The sequence below is a fragment of the Nothoprocta perdicaria genome, unplaced genomic scaffold, assembly GCF_003342845.1.
Source record: "Nothoprocta perdicaria isolate Ctin4 unplaced genomic scaffold, notPer1 scaffold_11, whole genome shotgun sequence".
Classification (NCBI taxonomy): Eukaryota; Metazoa; Chordata; class Aves; order Tinamiformes; family Tinamidae; genus Nothoprocta; species Nothoprocta perdicaria.
Window position 1 is genome coordinate 8256133 of NW_020454205.1, and position 27808 is coordinate 8283940.

Below are 27808 nucleotides of genomic sequence, written 5' to 3' on the forward strand. Positions count from 1 at the left end.
ATCTTTTAAATTATAATAAAAATATTCCTGTTCCTAGTAGATCTAGTGGGCTTCTCTGTTTTCCTGTCTGAACTGCTACCACATTTTCCTCAGCATCTTAAATATTAGCCRGCAAAAACAAGTCATTGGTAGCCAAGGCAAAACTTCTCAGTCACTTTATGTTCCAAAATGGTTTGTTGTCAAATCCATCGAAGTTATTTCCACTTCTGAGCCAGGCTGTTGTCTTTGTGTCGTTCAGCAGTGTTGGGTTTGAAGTCGTCATTTCTGTGGCGTGACAGTAGATGGTGCTGATGGAGTGTATTTAAGTCATCTGGGAGGTTGTCATCTGCTCTTGGAGCTACCTGGGCTTTCTGGGGTGCAGACAGGAGCTGGGCACATGCTGGGTGCATTGGCAAATGTGCAGGCTGCAATTAGAGCAAATTCTAGCAGTTACTGCTGGTTTATTCCTATTCAGTTGTGCTGCAGTGCAGAACTGCAAGAAATCTTGCTGCTGGCCTGCAATATGATGCTAGCGCTTGGAAACAGTATGACTTGCATGGGTAGAAATATCACTAAGGGATTAAAAAATACTGTGTCCGGATCTTTCTTGAAAGAGCCTGTAAAGTAGGTTGGTAATAGTCTCCAAATACATAAGTCAGAGAGACTTGTAAGGTTACTTTAAGTGGGGCATGGAGACTTTTCGGGTAATACGTGACAAATACRAAGTGAGAAGCTTCATTGCTCTGTGATCACACTCTTTCAGTTCCCTTTCCTCTTTCCCAAGCAGCTTTCCAACCTGTCATCTCATGTGAAGCAAATCTGATGCGTAGGCAAAATACTTTGAAAGTGCTTTGATTGACAGAAAGAGCTAAGCATGGCCTTGAACCTTTGGATACTAGAGCGTCTAGACAGGAGGAGACTTCCTAAGTGCCACCATTCCAGTAACTTCAGTTTAAACTTCAGTTTAGCCATAAAACTCAGTGTAACCCAAGTCACAGATGTACAAGAAACAAAACTGGCTTCTATGTCATGGCAGAGAATGCAGAAGCTACCAAAGGTTTCCACTTGGTCATACTGTTGAGCTCCACTTCTTGCTTGGGTTGTTTTGTCTGTGTGGCTCTGAGCTACGATACCTCAGCTGCTTCCTGTCTTTGTGTTCCTAATTTAGTGATACTAACGAGATGGAAGTGCTCAAGGTAAGTCATTATGTAAGAGAATGCTCCCTGCTGCAAAATGCTTGTTCACTGGAGTAAAAGCAATCCTGTCGCCCTTTGAGGGTACCTCTGCTGTGAAATACAGAGATTTTACAGGGTTTCCTATTCCCAAGATATACATTAAAACTGCATCTTCCTTTTAATTTGTAGAGTCTGCCTCATTTTGTTCAGCATTGAATTTTGTACTATTCACAATGTATGTACTATTTGATGAGTATTTAGTCTTCTGCCTACTAAAGGCTGTTTGTTTTTATAACTTAGAACTGTATTGTTAATATGCCAGCTGCAAATGGATGTAGTAGGTTACCACGTTTCTCTCCCAAGTGCACTCTGTCCTTTTCTTACTCAGTATTCAGATCTTAAAGACTTTCTTCACCTAATGAAATCAGTCATCCTTCACGGATTTGGCTAAAATTACGTCAGATCTGCTTCCTGAATCTGATATCCTGGAGTCCCTTTGCTGTTTTGAGGAGCAGTGGTCGACACAGTAGATGCTCTTTTGGAGGGGAGAGCTTGAACAGCCCTGCAGCATTCAGCAGGAGAAATACTTTTTCAGCCTTTACAGGTGAAGGCAAGCAAATTAAATCTGTTAAGACAAAATCACTTTTGCTTTTTTAATACTTAATGTGGCAGTTGTGCCCAGGAAAGGACACAGAAATATGATATCCCTTTCATTTAATTTTTCTGCTGTCAGAAGTAATACAACTGCAACAGAGAAGGCTGTGCTGGTTTGTGCTGACAGTGTCAGCTCTGCTTGGTTAGTAGCCATACTTTAGCTTTGCTTGTTAATTGTGGTTATGTTCTGGGTACTTCTCCTCCTGMATGTTTTCAGTGCTTAAATCCTGCTGCATCCCAAGGCTTCCCAATCCCCGCACAGTGCACTGCATGCACATGCCTGTGAGGAGGAGGAGAAGTTGGAGAAAGTCTCAGCAGCTGAAGAGTTGCAGCAAAGGCAGCTGGAAGAAGCTGGAGTATTTAAGACTCCCCTGACTGTTGATAACAATATTTCTCAGGTTGTATTTGTCAAACAGCCGGTGGATTGCAGCCTATGTTGATCTCAAAACAAAGTTATCTGCTTACACCCATTTTCATACTTACAAGTAGCTTTTCATGTCTGCTCTCAGCAGAAACTGGCTTGTTGCTCTGTTGCTTGTTGCTGGCAGTACCTGGCAGGAAGCTTCCTTTGGTTGGTTGTAGGTCAGTATATAGATTTTCTGTCGGGGAGACGCTTGGCCAAAGCGTTTGCAAGTTATTTGTAGAGTTGCATGAAAAAAAACCCTGACCTTTTAGCCCACCAGAACTTTTTCCAAATAAGGGAAATTTAAAAGTTTATTTTATCAGTCTTTTCAGGGGCATTCTAACCTCGCAATACCACTAACTCAGATGGGCTTTCTGGATCTAGCAGGGCTTTTTATTAGCCAATGTAATATTTTAGCTACTTGAAAGAGCTTATTATCATTATATAATTAATATAGCACGTGTGAACTAGTAAGTCTCACCTTATCTTTCTCAATAACAGAATTAAAAATTCTCTCCAGTGGCAGCTGTTAATGCTGCCTTATATTTTAAGGTCACTCAAAATTCCATATGTCTTCATTTTTCTTCCTTGAATGTATGTAGTGACGAGGCTGAGGTGTGTGCAGCTCAGGCTGTACCACTGATGTAGCAGCAGGAGTGCTGGAAAAGCATGGATTGAAGGGAGCTGGCTGGTCTCCAGCTCAAAACAGGGGGCGGATGAGAGTAAATCTGGGAAGTGGCAGGGAGAACAGGGTGCTTGAACAGACCGAGAAAATGGGTGAGTTTCAGGGGTGGAGGTGTTAGCTGAGTTCTCACTCCATGTTTATGTTTTTAAATTCATTTGAGGAAAGCGGGTCTTTTTATTTCTTTACTTTTTGCCAAGTACACTGGTCAAAGGAACAAGTGAATTCCCATTCTCCGAAGGAGCGTTTTGTCCCTTTTGCCTGTCTCTCTCTSTGTATCAGTGGGGTGTTTCTCCCAAGGCCACATGGGTTGTAGTCACCTCRCCTTCCTTATCTTTTCCCCATCTTGTGCAGCAAAATGTGAACTGAAATGTCAACTTTACCCAATGCCATTAGTTGGTGAGGAAGAGAATGGCTTTGCACRTGGGTAAGTGAGATGTGGTGAGGTGGGAAGACTCTGGGCCGAAGCACAGCTTGTGCTCTGTGCTGATGCTGGAAGTTTTAGGCTCCACTGAGGCTTTATTGATTTTCTGCCTTCATCTTATAAGGATCTTGTAGGCCTTACGGAGCTATCCCATCCCAGGGCCTGATGTTGCACTCCAGCTGTTTTTAAATTAGGTGGTTTCTGGTTTTGATTGGTTTGGGAAGCTGATCTTGGTTGATGATGGGACTAACGTCCTTCTGGATGTCCTGAACAGCGAGGAACATGTGGTAGCCATGCATTGACCCATGTATTGGCTGCTGTTCCACCACAGTTCCTCCTATAAATGGTGCAAACTGAGCACGAATAGTCCTGTCRGTATTTCTTCAACCTCAGGGAATCCGTGCCCATTAACGTAGAAGTCTGAGTAGGATTTTAACTCCTGAAGAAGATGGGGRAATTTGTATCTACTATTTTAGGCTACTTAGATCTCTGATTTGCAGAAACAGAARCTATGAAGGAAAGGGATAGGAGAGGAGCGAGCCACCTTGTTATCATGTTAGCTCAATCCCTTCTGAACTTGACTTTTGCTTCTTTTTAGAGATGTTCTGCAGTTGGGAGTGATCATAAGGGAAGTCAACACAGTCTAGTTCTGTGCTGATGAAATGTTTATAGCCCCCTGGTTAGGTTATCTGTTCCCCCTGCAATTCAGGGGGTCCCGTCTCCTGCAAGGTTTTAGCTATGAACAGAATTAAAAGGCAGCTGCAACTGTTAATCCCTGTTGTTGATCCAGAGGAGCCATATTTACATTTCCATGGATGGATGACTGGGAAGCATAGTAATATCACGTTGCCCCACGTGAGGCTTTTCTGTTTATGAAAAGGATAGAAAATGTTACTGTTGACTTTGGGAAGGCTAGTAGCAAAACTTGGCCTGCATACCCATGGAAATGTGGGACTAAAACAGTGATTTTTGAGTTTTGYGTATCTGTGTAGACCTGTTATACCCAAATATATCTGGTGTGTGTTTCTATGCATTATATGAAATGCATAACTATGAAAAATGATTATAAAGCACGCTGAAGAAACCTTGATTTATTGCATGCAGCTAGGATATACAATGTCCTAGGAGGACATATTCTTCCTATATGCCTTCTATTTCTATGGAAGGTAAAAGGCTGATGCCAAGCCCAAGAGTTTCCCTCYTCTTTTGTCTATTTAGAAAGAGAATTTGCCTTTCCACATCGGGTAGTGATGATAAATGGCATATGAGGATGTCTTTGCTATTGCTCTCTGAGGGGAAACTGTCCTTCCTTGCTCGTTTTCGCTTCCAAAATTAGAGCAAAGGGTTAATTGTCACATGTGCCTCTTGCGGATGGCAGRACTCAGCTGCAGCATTTGTTGTGCCCTGCCGTGAATCCTGCAGCTTGAACGGACCTTGAATAGGTGAAGAGACACGATAGTGAGGCTGTACCACAGGGTTAACTCCTCTTGCTGCTGGGGCTTGCTGGAATAGATCGCTGTGTCCTAGGCAGAGAGCCCGCGCGCGGTTTAGCAGCGGGTGACCGGCCTGGCAGGGCCGGGGGCTCTCGCGGACGGATGGCGTCTGCCCCGGCCGCCGCTCTCAGCGCGGGGACTTGCTTCAGCACGGCCGGGCCGCGCCGCAAAAGGAGGCGTAAGAGGCGCTCCGAGAGAAAAGGTAGTGTGTGAGTGTGTGTGTGTGTGTGTGTATATATATATTTTTTTAATTGCTACTCTGTGAAAACAAAGTGCCAACATTTCRTAAGTGCATCGACGTAAAGATTTTTCAGGTGAGGTTGAGCCTAGCTGCTAAATGTGACTTCAGCATTTTCTGCTTGGCTTTGTGAAACTGAAGAAACATCTTGAACCGAGTCCTTCCGAAAATACAGGAAACTTCTCTGAGCTGCAGCTTTCTGCTTTTTTACTATCATCTTTGCAATGACATTTGTGTCAGGTTATGTTTTTTATATGACTTTTAACTGCTGTGGATGCTGTTATGTGTTAACATACAGCACCTAAGCATGCAGACCTTTGCATATAACTTATATATATTTTTTCTTCAATAATAGGTATTGGCTAAGGTAGATATCATAAGGGTCCTTGACAACTTCTTTTTCTTTCATGTAGTGACAATATAAAATATTTGCATGAACAAAACATGAATTATAGYCCTGTTTGTACTCGTGCAGTGATCTTTGTTCTTTCAAACATTTGCTTAAAAATAGTCCGAGTTGTCACTCGGGGAAACAAAACCAAATGCTGATGAGTTAGCTGATGCATTTGGTACCTCTAGTGTTTTCCTGCCTTTGGAAATACTCTGTGGGGAACAGGGTGCTTCAGAAAATGTTTTAAATGTAAACTTATGAAATGTTTTTATTACTTTATATAGATTGGGAAATAGCATGCTTTTAGATGTGACTTTTTCCCATATTTGGCATGCCTGGTGTGTAATGCATTTGGAAAAGGAAGAGATTTGGATTGTTGCTTTTTACCTTTTTTGTAATACTGCTYTTACTTTATTACAGGATGCCTTGCTATACAGATCACTTAGATGTGGTAATTGTATTTAGCTAACAGTTGAGTTTTGATTTGTCACATTGTGTTTAAAAATCAAAAAATCCCCTCTACTACACCAGTAGGGTGAAATCCTGTATTTATTTTAAGAGGAAATCTGAGAGAAAAGAGATTTTTTTTTTTTTTTTTTATTCCAAGTACCTGACTTTTTCAACAGGTTTTTTTTTTTTTTTCGGTTTTGTTTTCCCCTAAAAAAAAAATGTTCTGTATATGCACTGACTGTCTGGACCCAAATTAGTTAAGTAACTGAGCAATTAATATTTACGTCAGTTGTTTGCTATTGCTGCTCTTTTCAAAGCTCGGTRGTCTCTGAGCACCAATTAATCTTTTTTTTTTCCCCATTATTCTCATCTCTTATTCCAAAATGCAAGTTTTTCAAGTGCTATCAAAGGCTGTTACTCCAGTTGTCAACCGAGTTTAGAACAGGTTATTAGGAATAGGATTTGGATCGTATCCACTCTTTGATGCAGGTACACGGTGTCCGTAGAATCATTTACGGAATCTGTCATTGGTCGGATGTCCCTAAAAATTACGGAGCCCTAATTCTCAATCAGGGAAAAGATTTTTATACCTGCAGGATCTGAGAGATTTCTGAACATCTGCAACTGAATAGGTTATTCATGGGTAGTAAGTAGGTTTTTATCTATCATTGCAGTTTTACTGCTTTATAAAATCTGCTCTAATACAAGTTTGGAAGGTCAAAGGAGTCAGAAACACCAGCTCCTTCTCCCAGGTGGGGTGTCGGTGATTTTGGGCTGATCAAGTGTGCGTGGGCAGGGGGTGAAGCTGTTTCTTGGAGTGAGAAGCTTGGGTTCAGATTCCTCTCTCTCTGGAAACACTAATCCCAAATTCTCAAAGCATGCGATAGTGCTGTTCTCAGTGCGACCTTTCCTGTGCAGAGGAGCACTTTGAAACCTTTATGGCCTGAATTGACTATACAAACCAAGGGAAAAAATTCCATGGAGTTGAGTGGGTGAGGACAGGAAGATTAATCTTTTAAAGGTGCTGGGGCACCTCTCGGAAGAGGCGTCTCCTTTCCGAGTTCTGTAGCTGGGACGGGAGCAATGCCACGCTCCGGTCTCTGCCCCTCCGTGTGTGCAGCAGAGAGCACACAGGGCTTCTGCTCCTGCCGTCCTCCTCCTYGCCCAGCCTGCACGTGGGCATGCACACGTTATTTGAGAACAGCCATCTCCAGCCTGTAGGCATTTTCAACAACTGCCTCTGGGAAGACTGTTCCATTCCTTTCCCACTTCTTTCACTCATCCCTTGTTCCTAGGTAGTATCTTGTTACTGCTGTAATACTTGCTGTTGGTTGAGGAGCCTGGAGTCATCTGCCTCCTGCTCTGAGTGGATTCTGCCTCCTTGACAGGTTTTCCTTGGTGTCCAAATGCTCTTCATTTCCAAATGCTCTGTCGTTTTGTGTTACTGTCACGCTCAAGAGCCCGGCAGTGACAAGAGCCCTTGCACGGGATGCTGTGGAGTCGGAGAGCAAAGAGCAGGCTCCTCGCTCTGGGGAGGTGAGAACCTGGTGGCAGATGGAGACGAGCAGCAGGTAGGGGGTGAACAGGGAGGCTGTGTCCCAAGTCCCTGCCCAGCTGCTATGGAYGGCAGCATCAGTGCCTGCCTGTGCCAAAAATAGCTCTGAGGATGTGTGATACTGAAAGAAAGGAGGGAGGAAAAACATTAAAAAAACAAATAAACTACTAAAGAATATTTAAATACCAAAGAATRTTTAAATTTGTCATTTCTTTTGTATTCATCTGCAAAAAAGCTGATGCTTCTTTCAGTATTAAGCAGTGGAGATGATGCCACAATCCCATTTAATACAGCAGTTTTTTCAATGTGTGGATGTAACTCAGAGACTTTTGAAGACTCGAGACAGAAATAAATTAAATTGTGATTGGCTTCCATTTGTATGGTTCCAAAGGCTTTTATGATTCCTAAACATCATTTAAATGCATGCTCTCTTGATTTGTGGATGTTCGAAATAATAATTCCTTTGGTCATCTTTGCTCAGTAGAACACGTTTTTTGTGGCTTATGCTGGAGACCAGAACTGCTGGAGAGAACTGTAGAGAATGTGTTTGTGGATGTGGATCTCTGCCTAGGTTTGAAGTGATGGTCTGAAAGTCTCCTGGAATTACGTACAAAGAGGGAGTTTGTTAAGGACCAGTGGGGAGAAGCTGTAGTGCACAAAGTGCACGATGAGAAGGGTAAGGAGGAGAAATTACCACTGTGAAGCCTACAATTTAGTTCAAGCTAGAAGCTGAAGTGCAGAAATGTTTCCTGTTTTGGCACTGTGTCTCCTCTCCTTGTTTATGGAGAAACYTCCTTGTTTCTTAATTCTGTATCTTCTCCCAACTGGGCTGGGGAGTGAAATGGAAATCCTCTTGCAGGAGCAAGGAGGAACTTGCTCCTCAAACGACAAACTTAATGGTCATAAACATTTTACGTTGCTGATAGGAGATTTAGGATAATCACAATCTCCCAACATGTGGGTTTTATTACTGAAGTAGCATGCGAAATGGTGACAAACGTAAGGCATATTTTTCTTTCTCCTGCACTTAAAGGCATAGTAATAATTAGTCTAATGATGGCTAAGTGCACATTTTGCTTTTTTTCATTCCTACTGTGAAAAGTAAACCATAAAGATCGCAAATAGTATTTACTTGCTGAGGATTTGTTTGGTTGAGAATGTAGCGGTTTAAAATATTTTTAGTTATCAAGTAACAATATTTGATTTAGCATAGATGTTAACATGGCAAATACGCTGACTGTATTTTTATTGACTTTATCAGGACCTGATACTCCTTTCTGAGTCACAAGGTTGTAAACGTTTGATCTGCACGTTCAATTTTGCATTTAATCGCACGTGGCATTGGCTGCGATTTTACTAAACTTGTTTCTTAAAGTGACCATTTGACTGTGCAAGTCTTGCAGTTATCCTGTCACAAACTCATCTCGGGGAGGCCAGGGGTGACGTTTGGGGGGGTTTTATCTATAGACCCGGGGCTCAACACAGTTGACTACAGAGATGACTAGTGATGCCTCTCTACATGAAATGCTGCAGGAGGACTTGATGTCTGCCATCCCAGTGGGTGGTACAACTGCTTGGTCAGCTATGTTATTTGTTTCAGCATCCCGACATATTATCATCCCTACATTACCCTCTTTCGTTCTTGGATGCAAGTCCTTTTGTTTTCATCAGTAGTTTTCTTTTTTCAGCATTAGCAAAGTTTAGTTTGTTTTTGTTAGCAAAACAAGTCAACGTGTGGACCTGGATTTGCTGTGCATGAAGTGTCAGCATAAAGTGGCAACTAAGATACTGAAGCGAGTGGTTTGTTGGTTACTTCTGGCAGTCCTTGACTCAAGAACAGCTTGAATGCTTTCATAAACGTTTCTTTGTAACCAGCTAAAGCTCAGTAGTGTTTTAATGCTAATAGTATTTCCCACTTGAAACGGGAAAAAAAGCTAGTGCGAAATGTACTGATCAGAGCTGTCGTGCACCAGAGATCATGCTATAGCTTGAAGCAAATCCTTGCAGGAGTGATCAAAGCCCTCCCCAAATCCACCAAAATAGTGCCTGATTTCAAAGAAAAACTCTACACAGAAATGGGGAGATTAGCTGAGAGGGTGCTAGGAGAATAGGGTGTTTGTAGGTGATGTGTAGGGGATGAGCTGAAGGCTCAAAGGCCTTGAGAGAAGGACAGAGGACCACAGTGTGATTAAACAGCAGCTGYAGGACTTAGGCAGTCTTCAAAATGCTGAAGAGGCTGCCAGAGCGAYAGTGTTGCTCATGAAAACGTGTCTTAAAAAGAGCAATGATGTAATGCAGAGTATAGGACTTACCTACTATTACCCTACTGCTTCAGGGCTGCTAAGAGGCAGATGCAACTTGGTCTTCCCTGTTTTTGTGCTTGGTTCACTTTCTAGAGAGAAAAAAGAAAAAAAGGCCCCTACCAACCCAGGCCAGACCAAGCCAGACAGATGTTCATCAGAACAGTGCTGGATAAATGAACTGCATCTGGAGTGTATCAGCTGCTCAAACTGTGTTTTTTATGTGCAGTGTGAGTTTGACATTGGCTTTACCTTGAGACGTCCCGCTGGTTCGCTGCGGGAAGAGCGTTTCTTCGTCTCACCAGGTGTAAACTTGCTGTCACAAGCAAACTGCTGACTCTAGAAGTTGTCTGCAATAGTTGTTAAAGAGAAGTTGTCGCCGCAGAGGGAGAATGCGGTTTGTGTAGGGTTCTGCTTCTGAGATGTGGCTGCATATATGCTTTCTGGTTAAAAATATTGTGGTCTGCCGCAGAAAAAAAAAAAAAAAAATCCACAAAAAATGCTTGCAAAAGTCACAGAATTAGCAGTTCTGCAGACTGCATCTCAGCTGCAGATATATGAAAATACAGAAATATGGAAAAGGCTCTGCAAAACCTGAGCTGTTTGTGAGAGAAGCATATGGGCAGCCCAGGGCAAAGGCAGTGCCCAGACCTGAAGATGCTAAAGGAGGTTTATCACTTGAGCTTGTATGTTGGGATGTTACAGCTTAAACCCTGCTCTATTTTCCAGACAGAAGCAGTCTCCGCCAGCCAAGAAACCAGCAAAAGTATTTCACCATGGATGCAGACGACGAAGAAAACATGAGTAAGATGTACTTATTTACACAGTAATAAATGATGTAATCATTTCTGAAGGTGACTTGCTCTCACTAGCACAGTGGCTGCATATGAAGAAATTTTGTAAGCACAGATTACACCCTTTTCTTTGAATTTTTCGAGTGTGTTATGGGAGAATGAATCAGAGCTTTTGCACTTAAAAAGAAATTTAAATACATATGTTCATATACTAATTTAGTTGCCCCATATTTCATATTTCTTTTCCAACACTAGGCTAATCATGCAAAATAYTTATATTCCAAAATACTCTGTAGTTCCATAACACAACTCTCTCTGCTTTGAACTGGCAAGAAAATAATGGTGACTTTTTTTTTCACATGGGTTAGACTGGTATATGACATAGATATCTCACATATAGGACTGATGCATCCCACCTCATTAGGACAGGTAGCACAGAAAGCACATTCTGTGTCCCGCAGTTATCTGGCTGCTGTACTGTATATTCCTCTCCTCCCCAAAGACCTGCAAGTAGGGTTGCAAGTCAGCCCATGCTTTAACCAGGTGGGATCCATTTAAAAGAACATTCTGTGCAAGCTTTCCTATCAAGATCRGAGCCTTTTGTGCCTCTTTCATAGATTATCATAAGGCTTGATGCAAATAAACATCATGATTACATGAGACAAAGAGGGAAGAAAGCTGTTTGGAAAGGTCAAAGGCCTGCCCCAAGTCTGTCCAGTGCATCGAGCAAATACATTGACAATTTCAGACAGGACAATTCCTGTAGTTCCCAGTACCCATACCATGCTCATGGTGGCCAGTGTCACTTGTGGTTCCCCTGGCTGCTGGTGGTGCTAGCTGTGCAATGAAAGAGATTCACAGCTTCACAGCGACAGAGAGGTGAGATCAGACCAGTAGAAGAAGGCAAATGGTCTGGAAGAGGGATAAATCCTGACAAGGCAGATGAGGAGGGTTAGGATCCATTTAAGAGATCAGGATGGGGCAGGTCACGGGGAGAAGGGAGAAAGGAAGAAAGCTGAAGCAAAGTACCTAAAATAAGTGGGAGAAAGCAGCAGTAGAAGGAAAGAGAAGCAAAAATAAGAGCTAAAAAAATCACAGTGCTCAGCTTGCYGTGTGCCTTGGACATCAGATGGTTCTCACTAGATAGCTAATTGCTGCAGACACTAATTGTTCCAGTCATGGCCTGATGAATTGTTTAAATATATGTTTAAGCACAGAAATAGTCAAATGTGGTGACTGTCTTAATTGAACACATTAATGAAGTGCTGTGARTCTGCTAATGCTGTGGTAGAATTTAAAATCCAATAGCTTTTGGAGTACAGTATTCTCTCTAAAATATTCATATATTTTAAAGATTTAAAGATTTTAAAAGATTTTTCRACTATTGATTTATTTTTTGTGTGTGCAAATGAAAATGTTTTGTTGTGCTGTGCTTGTGTGCTACACTTGACTGTAATTTGTAATTGAAAATGGAATAACAAGTGTGTGCTTATTCCCTCTGAATGGCAATGGCAAAATGCCACCTTTCACAAGGCTTTTGAAGCCCAGCAGTGCAGGAGGCTTTAAAAAGGGATGGTTAAAATTCAGTTTGAAGAAGTTACAGCAGTTWTTTGTTGTGTAATGGTGGGTTATTGTATACAAAAGCCTAAAAAATTTTCATTGTTTTAGAATGTGTCAGCAGCTCAAAGAATGAACTTGCTTGGAAAATGTCTGCTATACCTTTCTTTTTGGTATAAAATAAATTGGTTTAGGTGGAACAAATTACTGTTTATGGAAGTGGCCTCCTTAAAGAAGAGTCCAGAGAAGTAAGATATGTAATTGGATAATTCACACAATTTGATGATAAATCGCAGATAAAGCTTTCCATATCCCAGTAAGGAGTAATCTAAGCATGAATAAGAGGTCCCTCGCTGAGCTGAAGAAAATAAAATCTCTTCAACAGTGACCTTCTGTAAATGTTTTCTTAAAAATGGATTTCTTTCACTGGATGTGTTGGCATGTGACACTGTCAGAAGTGTTTTCTCCCTAAGCAGCTTCCATAGACATCCGTGAGACCTCTGGTTCAAACCACCAACTATTTTGTTTGGCAAATAAACCAGTTTTATAAAGAATGTCATAACTTAAAGGTAGCACTAGCATTTTAAAAAGCTGAATTCTTCTGTCAAGGGTTTATATCTGTGTTTACACCACTTTAAAATGGTAGATGCACAGTGACTGTAATTGAGTGCAAATGATTCTCTAAAGTTTTCATTACTTTTAAAGATTTGAGAAGCTATTGAAAAATCAGTATTGGCCTTTTTGTTTTTAATTCCTTTTTTTAATTCTTGATTTCTGAATTTGTTTCCCACTTAAACCTGTCTGACCTAACATAGGCAAGACATATGAAGATAATATATGGTCATTTGTAAACTCCAACAAAAACTTTTTTTTAAAAAAAAAAAGGAAAAAATAGTATCTATTACAGAATGCAGAGTTTTTTTAATATATAATTCAGATTGTAATTTTTTCTCTTACTACCTCTCTTCTATGCATTGCTTATAACATTTTAGCATTTATGATTCTAAGAGCTTTTTTTGCCTTATTTTACATGCTGCTTTGCTGAAAGCTGTGATACCAGCAGCAAAAGCCTTAATACTGGCCTTGAAAAGATGGAAGGTGGCTTTTAGGACATGTATGGAGCAGTCCACATCTTCCATGATTTCTGTTTTGCAGCAGTGCCATTTTAATCTCTTTGAGTATCACTGTTCCTCACTAGAGTTATGATGGGATCCAGAACRAGCAGGAGCTTTCCGGGGCGAGCCTGCACCTTCCCGTTTTCTTTGAAGTGAGCAAAAGACTATGGAAGGCTGCTGGTCTCTAAAACAACGTTACCAAACCCTAAAAATAATTGCAAGATGGGGCAGAATTAAAGCTGCGACTCACTGCAGGCTGAGAGATTGTTCTGGAGAAGTATTGCTGTGTCCTTACCCTGCTTGCATGCCCTTCTCTTGGCATCTGCTGTTGACACAGGGTGTTGGACGGGATGGCTATGAACTAGCCAGGCCATTCTTCAGTTTTGTGCTGGGTTGAGACACCTTGAAAGGCGAGGGCTATTTCTGAGTGATGGGAAGGGCTGAGTTAGAGGTGTTGTTAGGGGTTAGAATATGGAAAATGATTGAAGAAGATGACTTCTCTCTGACTTTCTTCTTAACAGGCGGTGGTAGTAAGTCTTACTGTTTGACTATAGCCTGTTCAGTTCTAGGATAATYGGGGGAACTCACAAGGGCTGGGCACGACAGTGCCCGAGACTGAAGGACTGAAAACAAACCACCTTCCTCCTGGGAAGCAGCTGTCCTTTCTTCAACTCCCAGGATTTTGGGGTTGAAAGAGATCAGAATCTCTTCTCATTTTCAGTTTTATCCTTTCCCTCGTGTCTGAATTTGGATTTGAATCTCCTCTGTGTTGAACGAGCTTATCTACTCATAGTCCTCCAGTTCTGCCTTGGGCTGCTAGCTCCCTGCTTGCTTTTTCTCTCCTGGTTTCTTCAACTGTGCAGGTTCRCCAAAGCTTGTGGCAAGGAGTAGTTTTTTTTCCCTTTCTTTATTTTTTTGCCCCAAGACAAGGTAAGCTTGCAAAGTTCTTTCCTGCTCCCTACAAATTCCACCGCTTTAACAGTGTATATTTTCCCTTGCATATGTAAAGTAGATTTACTAGTTCCTCTGCCTGCTGTACATCATACAGATTGGATAGATCATACAGATTAGATCATACAGATGTTTCTGTCATTCARTTGGCATATATTAAGTTCACATCTTCCTTTTCTGTTTTCTGCAGATATTGGTCCTTTTGTTAGTTGTCTTAATTAAAAAAGGAAGAAACAAATGGAGTACTATTGAATAATATTATGTAGTGTTATTTAAATGACATCYATTTAAGCAAATAAGTTACATTGTGTGAAAGCAATCTCCTGATTATCACTAATGAGAATAATGTTCCAAAAATATGTTTTTAGATAAAATGCATGTTTTTAGAGATTATGGTTTCAAGTAAGTAACCCACTGTAAGCCAAGTATTAATGATTTGTTTTGTTCTACTTGGTATTCCTTCAATATAGTACAATAAAGAATATTCATGCATAAACACTCTATACTGACTATTATGGTCCCATAGTATTCCTTCGTTGGACAGCATAATTTGGGATAGAACACTACAAATGATTATTATAGTGTAGAACACTACAAATGATTATTAACTTAAGGATATTTCTATTGATGAAGCACTTTGAAGTATTTAATGTTTGGCTCTTGTCTTGAATTAAATATTCAATGTTAATCTGTATTGAATTTAGTATGTACAATTACATGCTGTGCTGTCATAATGTAACAAAATGTGTTCCTACTTTGGCTTTTTCTTTTGATCATCTTTATTTTTTTTTCCTCCCCTCTCTTTCTCTCTCTTTGAGCACCGAAAGGAGTAACCTATCGAGCTTTTGCTGGAGGATGTTATAAATGAAAATTTAGTAACCATTCCATCAGCTTTGTAACCTGGGCGAAGTGGTGTGTGCACTTTGGTTATTGGTAGGGAAGCTTATAGTGCATTGGAAACTCATCACTGTGAAAAGGGATTTCCACCTTGGCTTGCTCTAAATTTGATYAATATCTATCACCTGTTATAGCACTGGCAGCACTAGCACTGCTCAACATACTAAATTTGCCTTTTTAGCTGTATAAAGCACAAATAATTCGTGTAAGCGGTTTCTTTACAGAGTAAAACAGATCTTTGCAATTGTAGCAAAAATAATTCTTAGAATGTACCTGTGACATCATTTCTCAAGCTTTATACTTCAGTAAGTCATTTATGTAACAATGTCACATTACTTAAAGATATCATCGTTTTGGTGATGCAGCATTTGTCACTTCCTGTGCTCTGTATAGCCTTAATGAACAATCTTTATGATTMTGATCTTTGGTTTTATTGTTCAGGAATACCAGTTACTTTTTATATTGCCAGGAATTGCAAAGTTGCATGTAAAAAACAAATATATTGTTTCTCAAAAGTTGGCCTTGTGCAGATATATACAAGCTTGTGGCGCAGCCAAACTGAAGCATAGAGTAGTTTGCAGCTATTTTTSTGGGGAAAGATGGAACATATCTGTGGCAAATTTTAGTTCAAAAACTAAGGCTGTATGTCCAGAGAGAAGTCAAAGCTAAATTTAATGTGCTGTGCTGTGCACTGCTTAGAGCCTTGCTTGAGAGCATTTTTGAGGCACGGAAAGGATGAGTTCAGGGCAAATCAGAGCGTTTGGGTTCAGTGTGAATCAGCTGGAGCTCTTTGAAGGTCAGGTCTGTTGGGAGAAGGGTTCTGCTGTGTTGTGTGTTCTCCCAAAACTGTTGGCGTGGCGAGAACTCCGTTGCCACCAAGGAAGTGGGCAGCTGTAGTCCCTGAGCAAATTATGGTGCAGCTGAACATTGAGGAAGGTTACTGAAGATAAGTGAATGCAGGATCTGTAGTAGCTAGAGAGACACACGGGAACATTGAGGCCCCTTTTGGTCCTGGTGCCTACAAAAGCACTTCACTCTTCTTGATGCAGATTTTATTTATGTCATTTCTCAATCTGAGTAAATAAAATTGCTGAAGAAAAGATGTAGCCAGAATAAAATAGAAGAATTAAGTATCAGTTTCTTAGTATTAGTCTTCAGCACCTGTTTTCATTTAATTTGTGGGGTTTTTTAGTTTTATTAGGTTTATGTTGCAAATAGTATAAACTATATGTCTGATCAAAAGCCTTTTCAGGCCAAAGATAGATAGTTTATGAGCAAAAGTTTTGTACCTGTTTGATTCGAATGCAGAATAAAAACTTTGATGTCTTATTGCTGTAGGAATGTATCAAATGCACAGTTCAGAAGTTGCTCTTCAATATGTTATTTCTTGAATATAGAGTATAGATATAGTCTGTACTGCAGTGACTTTAGTTTGTGAGCACACATCACTTAACCAGTTACAAAGATAGATAAAGGAATCTATAAATTTTGCATTTACAAGATCCTGCACCGAAGGCATTGTAAGTTACTCTTTCTGGGCACCGCAGGTTCGAGCAGCACCGATGTTAAAGAAAACCGCAACATGGACAACGTTCCCCCCAAGGATGGCAGTGTGCAAGGCCCCGGGGAGGGGGCTCAGCTCTCCAATGGTGGTAGCAGCAGCAGCAGAAAGAGGCCTTTGGAGGAGGGCAACAATGGCCACTCCAAATTTCGCCTGAAGAAGAGGAAGAAAACGCCGGGCCCTGTTTTGCCAAAGAACGCCTTGATGCAACTCAATGAGATAAAACCTGGTTTACAGTACAAACTTCTGTCCCAGACGGGTCCGGTTCATGCCCCCATGTTTGTGATGGCGGTTGAGGTCAATGGGCAGGTATTTGAGGGGTCTGGCCCTACAAAAAAGAAAGCAAAGCTCCACGCTGCTGAGAAGGCCTTGCGGTCTTTTGTGCAGTTTCCCAACGCTTCTGAAGCCCATCTAGCAATGGGGAGGACTCTGTCCGTGAACACAGACTTTACGTCTGACCAAGCAGACTTTCCAGACACGCTTTTCAATGGATTTGAAACTCCGGTTCCATCCGATGCTTCCTTTTATTTGGGGTCCAATGGAGATGGATCCTTTAGCTCTAGTGGGGACTACGGTTTGTCGACATCTACTGTAAGTAGTAGTCTTATGCAGTCACCTCTCCCTGCACCATCACCATATCCATCCACAAGTGGAAAGAACCCCGTAATGATCTTGAACGAGCTGCGGCCGGGTTTGAAGTACGAGTTTCTCTCAGAAAGCGGGGAAAGCCATGCTAAAAACTTTGTCATGGCGGTGGCAGTGGATGGCCAAACTTTTGAAGGATCAGGAAGGAATAAAAAGCTCGCCAAAGCTCGGGCTGCTCAGTCAGCTCTGGCATCCTTATTTAACATGCAGCTGGACCAGACTCCATCTCGACAACCCATTCCCAGTGAGGGGCTCCAATTACACTTACCACAGGTGAGAAGCCCCTTTGCTTTTTGCTCATATATTTCAGTGATTGCCAGGAACATCCGAGTCGTTTGTGCTGAATTTGCTTCAAGAATGTTTCATTAGGTAATTTTTCTTTTCCACTTACGGCTTCTGACAACGRCAGAAAATGATTGTACTCTGGAACACTCATATTCTGTTGGACAGCATAGGGCTTCCTTTCAGCCCTGTTGATCCTTTCAGACTTCATCATGTCACATAAGGGAACACAGAGCATAGCTTAGTGTCCACTTAAATTACAGTTTTTATTAGGGGGGAAAACTGAACTGTGACTCTCTCGTGTTGAGCAGCTGTGTGTGTAGATGGAGTTCGAGTCAGGATTTTCCTGCTTTAAATAATTTGATTATCTGATACAGCTGTTGCTTTATCAGAAAGAAGAAAATCGTTCTCTCCTGCAAAATGAAATTGTTGACGTGAATGATGCTGAGTAGTGAATGTCAAGGACAGGTTAAGTGAGGCCAATGCAATGGCGCCTTATAGCCAGGATTCTGCATAAAAGTCAGATCTTTAGTGTMTGTATCCAAGAAATGTTGGAGAATTTTAAATTATTGTCATCTAAAGGATGCTGTGCTGATTAAATCCATTGATAGAAATCTGCAATTATTTTAGTTGACAAAACCATGAATATTAGTTTGGCAACCAAATCTGCTAAGAAATGGTTTAAATCAAGTGGTAGATGAATAAGGCAACGTATTGAACATACGAGACAGACGAGAAATGTAAAGTAGCTAGAACAGAATGAACTTTTAATGAAGAAAAATTCTCCCTTACTGACCTACTTTTATTTTTCCCCAGTGAGACATCAGTAACTATTTTTCAAATGACCCCTTTTTAGTACATCCATTCAGCATTTTAAATGATATTACATATGTCTATTTCAGTTCAAGTACTTGAGTATTATTTTGATGCAGCTTTCTCTGTTTTTATAAGAGTTTTAAGGATGACCTTGTTATCCCCAAGGATGTTTTTAGAATTTGTTAAAAATATAAAATACTGTCAGAATATATACTGATATATCACTCAAGAAAGTGGGATTAAGGAACCTGTTTTGATGTTGTGAATGTTTTAGATGCAATATTCCCTCAAAATGCTTGAACAATTTACATCATTTGGAAATTCATATATGCTGTCCTTTTACATTGCATAATTATTACTGGTGAACTTTTCCTGCATTTTCAGCTACAGAATTATGGTATTTCATGTATTTTTTTTCCTGTTTCAATTAATACAGACCACATTCTCTGTGGAACTTTTTWAAATGCTCGTGGCACCGGACACTAAGTAGTTCACTGGCTTTGTTTTACCTATTGTTAGTTCTTGAATCTGTAAAATGATCAAAATTAGAATCCCCAAAAGCAGTAGGAATAAAATATTCAGAGTAACTTTGGATAGGTTTTAATCTTGATTTCTGGTTTTGTGAATTGCTGTTATCTGTGTTAGCGTACTGCACTGTAAAACTAACTATTGATATAAGTGCACTTGCCTTTATATGGGAGATGGCCAGGACATTCAAGCCTAGCGCTACATTTTTATATGACAAAACAACAACACATACAATAWTTTTTTTTACAGATAAATATAAGAAACATTTTATAAAGGAGAATTAGAAAATAACTGCCCTGTTTTATTAGTGTAGATATGTTTGCACCTTCTCTGAGTTGCATATGCTGATCATTGTCAGAGGAGAGATAATGGGCCAGGCTGACCCCGATTTTGCCTGCTATGGACACTGCCAGTGCTCATCAGCTTGTGAGAAAGTTCATATAAGCTCTAAACTGTAAAGGTAAGAAGAAATAAAATTGAAGGAGAATATAGGTTCTTGATGGGAAGAGGAAAGATCGCTAGAGCTCCAAAGAGTACCCCAAATTTTGGGAAGTCTTGGGTCAGTTTCCCACTCAGATTCAAGAGTGCTGTCAGCCCATGAAGTGCCATTGGTTGGTCCACCCCCACTTCAATGTCRGCATTTGTCTAGATGGAACTTCGGTTCTTGGTAGGAATGATCTCCTGCTGAGATCTCTCTTCAGTTTGAGACAGGCCTGAACACTTTAAGGTTCAGACTATTTTAAAACATGGATTTGGAAAAAAATCTGTATTTTGAGTGCACACATTCCCTTTATTGACTTACTAGGTCATAGCAAAGTCCCCATGAAATGCATAATTATCTAGACACATCTGCTCTTAAAGAATCTGCTATTATTATGGACTGAGATAAAAGAATAATTCACATCTAATTTATTATTTATTCTGCTATTTCGAACCTAAAGAAGATCAAGATCTTAACAGCTTAATCTGTACGCCTTTAATAGTGTTTATTGTCACCATGCACTTTTTTATCTGAACTAGGAGAGCGCATCAAAAATATCTCTAATTTAATCAGTCTGTATTTATGAGTAAAAGTCTTTAGCAGACACTGTTGTCCAGCTTGAGTTCTGCTCAGTTCTTATCAACACCCTCCAGGATCTTATTTTATAATTTGTTCAAGCATTTTTAGGTTTATTTGCCTGTAGTTTAGTTCCCTGTTGTATGAGATGCAGTCCTGTACTTCTTGCATTTGTACACTAACAATGCAGTTTTATCTACTTTGCTAGTTAGGTAAGAAATAATCTTGTCAGAAAAAGATATGTAAAAATCATGTTAGATACAGTAYGATTTGGGCTCCAGGATCAGAAATACTTTGTTTCAGTCAGTGGATAAGAGCTGCAGTCTATTCAAATGCATCATGAAAATTCATAGTTGGACGTCCTAGAAACTAGAGATCTTGTAATGCRAAACACTGACTGAAGCATTGTGCAAGTGCAGCCTCAGTCACCACTGACTGCTAGTCCCTGTCTGCACTAGATTCTGGAAGAAGCTGTTGAGCTTGGACATGATGACACACGAGCTGTCSTTATTTCTTCCTTGGCTGCTAAAGCTCTCCCAGAAGGAAGTCAACATTGAGCGTTGCTTCGCCTTGTTTCCAGGCTGTCAGCCCTTGAGGGCATCACGAAGATGATGGTCATGAATTGAGTYGACAGTCTTGCAACCCTCTGTTTTTACTGKTTTTTGTTTGTTTCTTTTTTTTTGTTTGGGTTTTTTTTGTTTTTTGACCCTGACAATCTGTTTTTAGATATGGTTATGTTTAATTTGCAAATGGTTTAAGCTGGACCCATCCAAGGTCTGTGTACCCATCAGCACTGTTGATATGCTTTGCACCCTATCTGGGAGGGAGGAGAAGGGTGATTTTYTTCTGTTACTGAAGGCTTGGTTTACTTGCCCACTCATATGTTTAGCGCCACGTTAGATGCTCTTGGATACCAAAGACATCTGCATAGTGCTGGCAGGTACAATATAGGACCTGTGCTCTTCTAGAGTGTCGTGGGCTAAGTGGATGCCATAGAGCATCTTGGGCATCACTGGGGACCAACACATGGACAACCAAACCGAGTTCTTCATACCTGGGACTCCAGCATCTCTGACTGTAACAGGAGCTCGGCTAGAAGSTTACTGCTGGACATCCAGCTTCAGGTTTCTGTGGTCTGGAAAGGGTTTGTTCCCTTCCCAGCTCCTGATTCTCCATTTCTCTTTGGAATTCTGACGCTGATTCTGGTGGGAGACGAGTGAGAATCAGCTGCCACAAATCCCCTGCCAACTTCTGTCTTCTTTCTTCATGCCTGGGTGATGTGATGGTGTCTGAAACAGCCCAGGTAGCCTTAAAGGACCTGTTTTTATTGGCATTCCTCCTTCCTCTAAATAACTATGCCTAAGAGGACTTTTCTCTTTCTATATATAGCTAGATTTTGGACATGTCTTCTTGAGCATGTACTTTGTCCATTTTCTTTGGAGTGAATAACTGTGCTGCCATGCATATTGCATGTGTCTTGTGCTTCATGGAGTATGTGGGGAAAGCGCTCAGGCAATGCCAGATTGCCTCTGAATAACAAATRTTTTTCCTCAAAGGCAGTGTTGTTGCACAGTTTGCCCTGCTGTTAAATTTCTTTTCAGGTGAAAATTCAAAATTTTGATTTTTGACTCCTCTAGCTCTTAAGATTTCAGTCATCTTAAGAACATCAGGTGAGATTAGCTGCAGTGTTGAACTGAATCATCAGCAGCTTTAATATTTGAAATTATTCACCCTTACGTATGACCTATGTTGCTTGCCAACCCTGTAGGCAAATTATAAAGCTGTATTTATTATTCAAGTGTTCTTGAAGGTGAAAGAGATGAATTTTCCTGATTTTGATCACTTAATTTGGGTTATATGTTGACATTTTCCATTCCTAAATTTGCATATAATTTGTAAAAATAAAAATATAAATTTTAACTGCTGTTATAATTACCTAATTAATTCCATTCTTATAAAAGGGCTCTACGTTGGTTTGAAGAGGCTGGGTTTTGCTCTTCAATCCTCTTGTCGGGTCTAATACTCAAGTATCCAGAAATGATGTGTTTTGAGGTYTGAGCATGCAAGTATTGACTCATCTGTCTATTCAGTTGTTTTCATGAATTAGCTACTTTGATTCTGGGCTTAGGGCTGTCTGACCCTGTTTTTATAGATGCAGAGCTTTAGCATACAGAGGGCTGTGAGAATTTGGAATACCTGAAAGGCGGACCGTAGATATCCCACTGACACAGCAGATGCTGGAACAATCTTTGTTATATCAATCTTTTAAAATTATTAGTCCAAACTCTTTTAATCTCTTACATCAAATAATTGAAAGTTGACATGTTTATAACCTAATGGTGTGGTAACATTTTGTTATTTAATGGCCTAATATGCATTTCTGTGGTTTACAGGTTTTAGCTGATGCYGTTGCACGCTTGGTTGTAGATAAATTCAGTGATTTGACGGAAAATTTCACATCTCCACATGCACGTAGAAAAGTCCTTGCTGGAATTGTCATGACAACAGGTAAAATAAGTAATACTAGCAATATAAGTTTTATATATAAGTTTTATATATATATGTATATACTACCAGAATATACCAGATTTCTGAATTTTAAGATACTGCATCTTCTGTCTTCAGCCAACCAGTTTAGCATATATTACCATTTAATCTTCCAATTGTTTTAAATACAACATTTGAATCTTGGCTAAATGTGATAACAGTAAATTTATACCTGGAAATACTTCTATTTCCACAAAGTTCCTATATTCTGACTATATAGAGGTGTCTGTCTATTCTGAGATAAATCATATTCTAAAAAGCACGTGTATCTTTTGAAATTAATTATGCTTCTTGGAAATAAATRTAAACATAACATTTACCACCTTAGTCACATAGATAGTATTCCTTTATTTTGATACATAATGTTATAAATTATGCTTGTTTTCCCAGTCCTTACAACTCTGCATTTTATTAAGTTATTCTTGCAATATTTCTTTCTTGGTGCTTAATCCCAGTCACTTTAGTAAAAATACTTGAAGAAAGTAACTTCTCTTTCAGCAGCCGACCTTAGTGTGTATGTACAACCAGCAGCAGGATTGTGCTTGTGTCATCATTCACGCGAGATCTTTTGTGTGCCCGATCACTCGGACCAAAAGTCCAATTCCTCCCTAAGCCTTCTGYATCCATAGTGATGCTGAATTTTCCTGAGGCTAAGATTCATCTTTGCCTATAGTCCAGCTGGTCACTTGGTTGGAATAAAGGACATTTTGGACCTGTCTTGGAATACCCCGTTAGTTGTCCAAGTCAGAGGAGGGTCAGAGGTGAGTGCACAGCCCGTTTCTGCTGAGCTGTCTTTGTGCTCTGTGCAGTGGGCACCTTTCCTGCTACYTCACCTTCATAGTAGCTTGCCTTTGTTTTTGGGTCAACGCAGCCCTTTCCCTGTGGAGATACTAGTAAAAACGTCCCCCACTGAGCTAGCGTTTTGTTACCAAGATTCAAGAGTGCTGTTCAGGATCACATGCTTGARGGAGAGTGTCACTATGGGATGTTTAGGCCAGGCTCTGTCACAAGCAGTCCAGACGAGGAGGGGTAGCAAAGACGGATGATAACTGCCCTGGTGACTGCTCTGGTTATTTGCAAGCCTCTTCAGAGAGACCCTGCGAGAGCTCTGTGTGTTACCAGAAGCGTTTCTTCACCCAAGCCCAGTAGGCTTTTCTGCAGCTCCTGTGCTTTCCAGGGCAGTCTGGGATGCAGCGGTGTAACAGGCTGGCTTCAGGATATGTGCAGCAGTATTAGATATGTAGCAGCACTAAAAAGTGAGGGAGAGAGAGCCAGGAGCCCTTGAGGCAGCCTTGGTCAAGATCTTTTTGCAGGGAATCATATGGATGCCCCTGATTCAGAGAGGTTTCTACAAGCCTCTTCTCCCACAGAATTTGAGTTGTCATTTTTATTCTCCTCCTCCTTTGAAGAAGTGAGATAGCTTTGTAACCCAGACTGCTTCACAGAGTTTTTGAAGTGTCTGGGAGTTTTGCCCACATCTCAAGTTAGGATGTACGAAGGCTTCTTGCAGTTGGGTCAGTTCATTGGCGATTATTCTCCTCCTCTAGGCTCATCATGGTTCAGGCTTCTAAGGTTCACGTTTGTGTGTGTTCACAGGGCCACGTTGTGCGTGTTCAGAGAAGACAGTGATTCTTGGGCAGTCAGTGCCAACCTCTTGCATCTGGGAGAAGGAAACTTTATGTTTTTGAAGATTTCATTCATTTTAAAATATTTTTTTTAGTGCCAAAAGAGGTCATCATTCTGYGCTAGTCTTTATGGTGTCCCCAATTCTCATAAAGTATTTTGGGCTCCATAAAGTAAGCAGTTTGATTTGAGCACAGATGCTTCAACATAATCTCATCCAAGATCTCTTCCATGCACATGCTTTGTGCTCAAAAAGAAAAAAAAAAATACAAAGTGTAAATGGGGTAAAACAGTTCCCCAAGGCCTGTCCAGTGAGACATTGCTTGTGCCTCATGCTGATGATCTATCTGTGAAGAACAAGCTGTAGTTTTATTTTAGAATATTGTATAATTTTGGTAAAATGCTTACTGTAATTGTAACTGTAATTATAATATATCCAACATTCCCAGAGGAACCCAAKGCATCAAAAGCTTTAATTAACATGTGAATACCTTTTGATTAACCAAAGAAATAGCTTTGCATGTTGTGAGGAAACAGCTTTGTGTGGATGTGTTAAGTGTCAGGGGAAACCCTGGAATTAGGTGACTCTAAAGCCCAGCCTTAGAGAGGAGCTTCTCCCGACACGAGACAGTGAATACCTCAAACATGACCTCTGTTGGCCACGGTGGCTTGTAGGAGCGGAACCTGTGCCAGCTTCTGCTATTGGAGCCAGCAGGACAATTACTGAAGGTCTCGTAGATTCTCTGTTCCCTTTTGTAAATGYTCCCTTTGTAAATGTACATGATGTTACACCTCAGAGAAATGCTAGGAAATTTCTGCACAAATTTAAGGTATTTAGATTRAAAATAGCCTCTGTAAAGCCATGGTAAGCACACAAAGAGGAGAGGTAGCTGTGGCAGTAGAATGACATGGGCGAAGTCTTTGAAGACTTTCGTTTCACTCAGCCTCTTTCTTTTCTTTTAGAAGGGCCAAGTTTTAATCTGTTGTGTGCTTAAAYTGAACGTTTGTTCTCTGGGCTGTTTGGCAAATACCAAAAAAGGGAATTCTATCAAAATGCCAGCTGACTGAACTGAGCTTTCAGCTAGCACATTTCTCTACTTGGTGACTCTAGTAAGAATTTGATGGTAATATATGCTCAGAAAATGCAAATGCTGCTGCCAGGCTCTTCCCCTGTAGCCAGTGTGTATAATGTAGGAGACCCACTGGGGAGCTATAGATGTGGTTTCTTGATTCTCAAGTGACAAACCCTGGCCCCTTCCACACATTAACGTTTATTTCTATGGGTTTTGAGGTGGTGAAGCACCTACACATCTCTCCTTATTCGTTTGTTCATTCTTTTTTTTTTTTTTAGGGCAGCCTGAGTGCTAGACCCTAGGTGCTAAAATCAAGTTGAATCTCTTTTGGGGTGGCTTTTCTTTACTGTAATATCTGTTTTGTGACAGGAAAATAGCAAATGGCATTTGGCCAGGATGGCCACTTTCTGCCTGTGCTGATCAAGTGCTGAGAACTTGGACAAAATAACATGTGGCTGGTTGGGCCTTTTGCTAGAGGGATGTAACATTTTGGTCCWGCTTTTTCTGAATTTTTCATACAAATCACCTTTATTTTTTATGACAGAGGCTGTTTTCTGTGTATACGCAAAATATTTTTAAAGATTTTGAATCTCATTATTTTGTGCAGAATTATGTAATATCAAGGACTATATCTCTTATACTGCTGACTAACTTTGCAGTGATTTAAGCATTTTTTTTTTTTTTGCTACTCTAGTTCAACCTTTCSTATTGTTGGCTTAATACCCAATCATAGTGTATTACTTTTTAATAAATCAGTGTCTTTTAATAAGACATTTTTCTAATATCATGGTCACATGCAGATATATAACCACAAGGTACATGCTGGAAACTAGCAGGCTGACTGTGTTTCAGGAAAAAAAAAGCAGTCTTTGGAGTTCAGGCTTTATTATCTCTTCCTGAAGCAGCAGTATTTTCCATTCAAGTTTTCAATTTCAAGCTAGTCTGAACTTTATAATGAAGAATTTATATGAACCATAGATCATCCTGGTATAGGGATGATAGGTCTGAGTGAAGCTTTTGCTGTAAAGTAAGTATTGGAAAAAGAACCCATTTCTTTGAAAGGGAAAAGCTGAAAGAAGCATGGTGCAAAATTAGTGGGAAGAAATCTCTTGTTAGAATGACTGTCATTTTAAATTGCTGAAATTAAAATTTTGAATTGTTCTTTACAGGCACAGATGTTAAAGATGCCCTGGTAATAAGTGTTTCTACGGGAACAAAGTGCATCAATGGCGAGTACATGAGTGATCGGGGTCTTGCATTAAATGATTGCCATGCAGAAATTGTATCTCGACGGTGCCTGCTTAAATTTCTGTATACACAACTTGAGCTTTATCTAAGGTAAGCTGGTGAGAAACAGAAGATTATAGGAGGTGAAGTGACCCCACAGGACTGAAAAGCTGTCTTAGACACATTTATTTGAATGTGAAACGTTTGTCCTGAAATGCCTTGGTGAGACAAGCTGGTATGTGAAGCATTATCTCTTTACATTAGAATGTGTAACTGAGCRTTTCAGCCACTTCCCATGAAGTCTGACTTTAACAAAGCGTGTGTTCGGTTAGGTGTGAGCCCTGGGAGGGGAACATGGAATAAAGGTATTTGGGAAACTATATAAGCATATAAATCAAAATAATCTGGACCAATAAATATGTGATGTTTTCTTTCCTGATAAGTCTCTGAAAGATCACTGTGAATGTGAGGGCTCTCTTTTTCCCTTGTCTCTAGTGKCTTTTTTGTTGTTGTTATTTGTAATTACTGTTAGAGTTATAGTGTAAATATGTCTAGACATACCCATTTTAATATCTATTAAGACTAAGCAACTTGCACTACGTGCATGTTTGTTTCAATGTTCGCTCTGGCTTTCTTCTCTATTTCAGCAATAAAGAAGATCAGCAGAAATCCATTTTTATCAAATCTGAGCACGGCGGGTTTAAACTGAAGGAGAATGTGCAATTTCATCTCTATATCAGTACATCCCCTTGTGGCGATGCTAGGATTTTCTCACCACACGAAGCAGCACAAGAGGGTATGACAGCAATCTTACAAAAGCCATGAAGCCTAAAGCATATTTGATCACACACAGATATGTGTGACAGAATTYAGGTGTTTTCTTTCCTTTTTGTATAGATGTGTATTAGATAAAAGGTCCTATGTTACAGTTGKAGAAAGCACTTTTTGCTACACATTAATTGTTCCTGTTTGCAAGCTTGGGCCTTTGCAAATGTGTTTCAGGAGATGCTAYGTACAAGAGTCGTGTTTGATGCTGTAGCTCAATTGAAAGGAGCAATAGAAATTGTTATGCAAGCTAAGAGCCATTTCTATCAATTCTTTCTAGTTGAATTCTTATTTAATATGTAAAATATGTGGGCAGTGTTTCTGGGTTGATGGTGAGCAATGCCTTTTGTGCAGATCAAGGGGACAGACACCCGAACCGCAAAGCGAGGGGACAGCTCCGGACAAAAATCGAGTCTGGGGAAGGGACCATCCCGGTGAGATCCACCACCACCATCCAGACGTGGGATGGAGTGCTGCAAGGAGAAAGGCTGCTTACCATGTCCTGCAGCGACAAGATAGCGAGGTGAGATAGCAGCGGTTGGCTTCTGTGGTGGTGTTTTCTGTTG

The 27808-nt window shown here is 40.4% G+C and overlaps 1 protein-coding gene across 2 annotated transcripts in view; it reads left to right on the forward strand.

The window, feature by feature from the left end:
* The window catches only part of ADARB1 (adenosine deaminase, RNA specific B1), a 63519-nt gene that overhangs the window by 18423 nt on the left and 17288 nt on the right, over positions 1 to 27808 (forward strand). For both annotated transcript variants that reach the window (XM_026048802.1, XM_026048811.1), the window contains exons 3-8: positions 10474 to 10548; positions 16606 to 17537; positions 22341 to 22455; positions 26360 to 26528; positions 27065 to 27213; positions 27597 to 27765. In XM_026048802.1, the coding sequence (XP_025904587.1) occupies positions 10521 to 10548; positions 16606 to 17537; positions 22341 to 22455; positions 26360 to 26528; positions 27065 to 27213; positions 27597 to 27765 (1562 nt within the window). In that variant the 5' untranslated portion in view covers positions 10474 to 10520. The remainder of the gene's footprint in view (positions 1 to 10473; positions 10549 to 16605; positions 17538 to 22340; positions 22456 to 26359; positions 26529 to 27064; positions 27214 to 27596; positions 27766 to 27808) is intronic.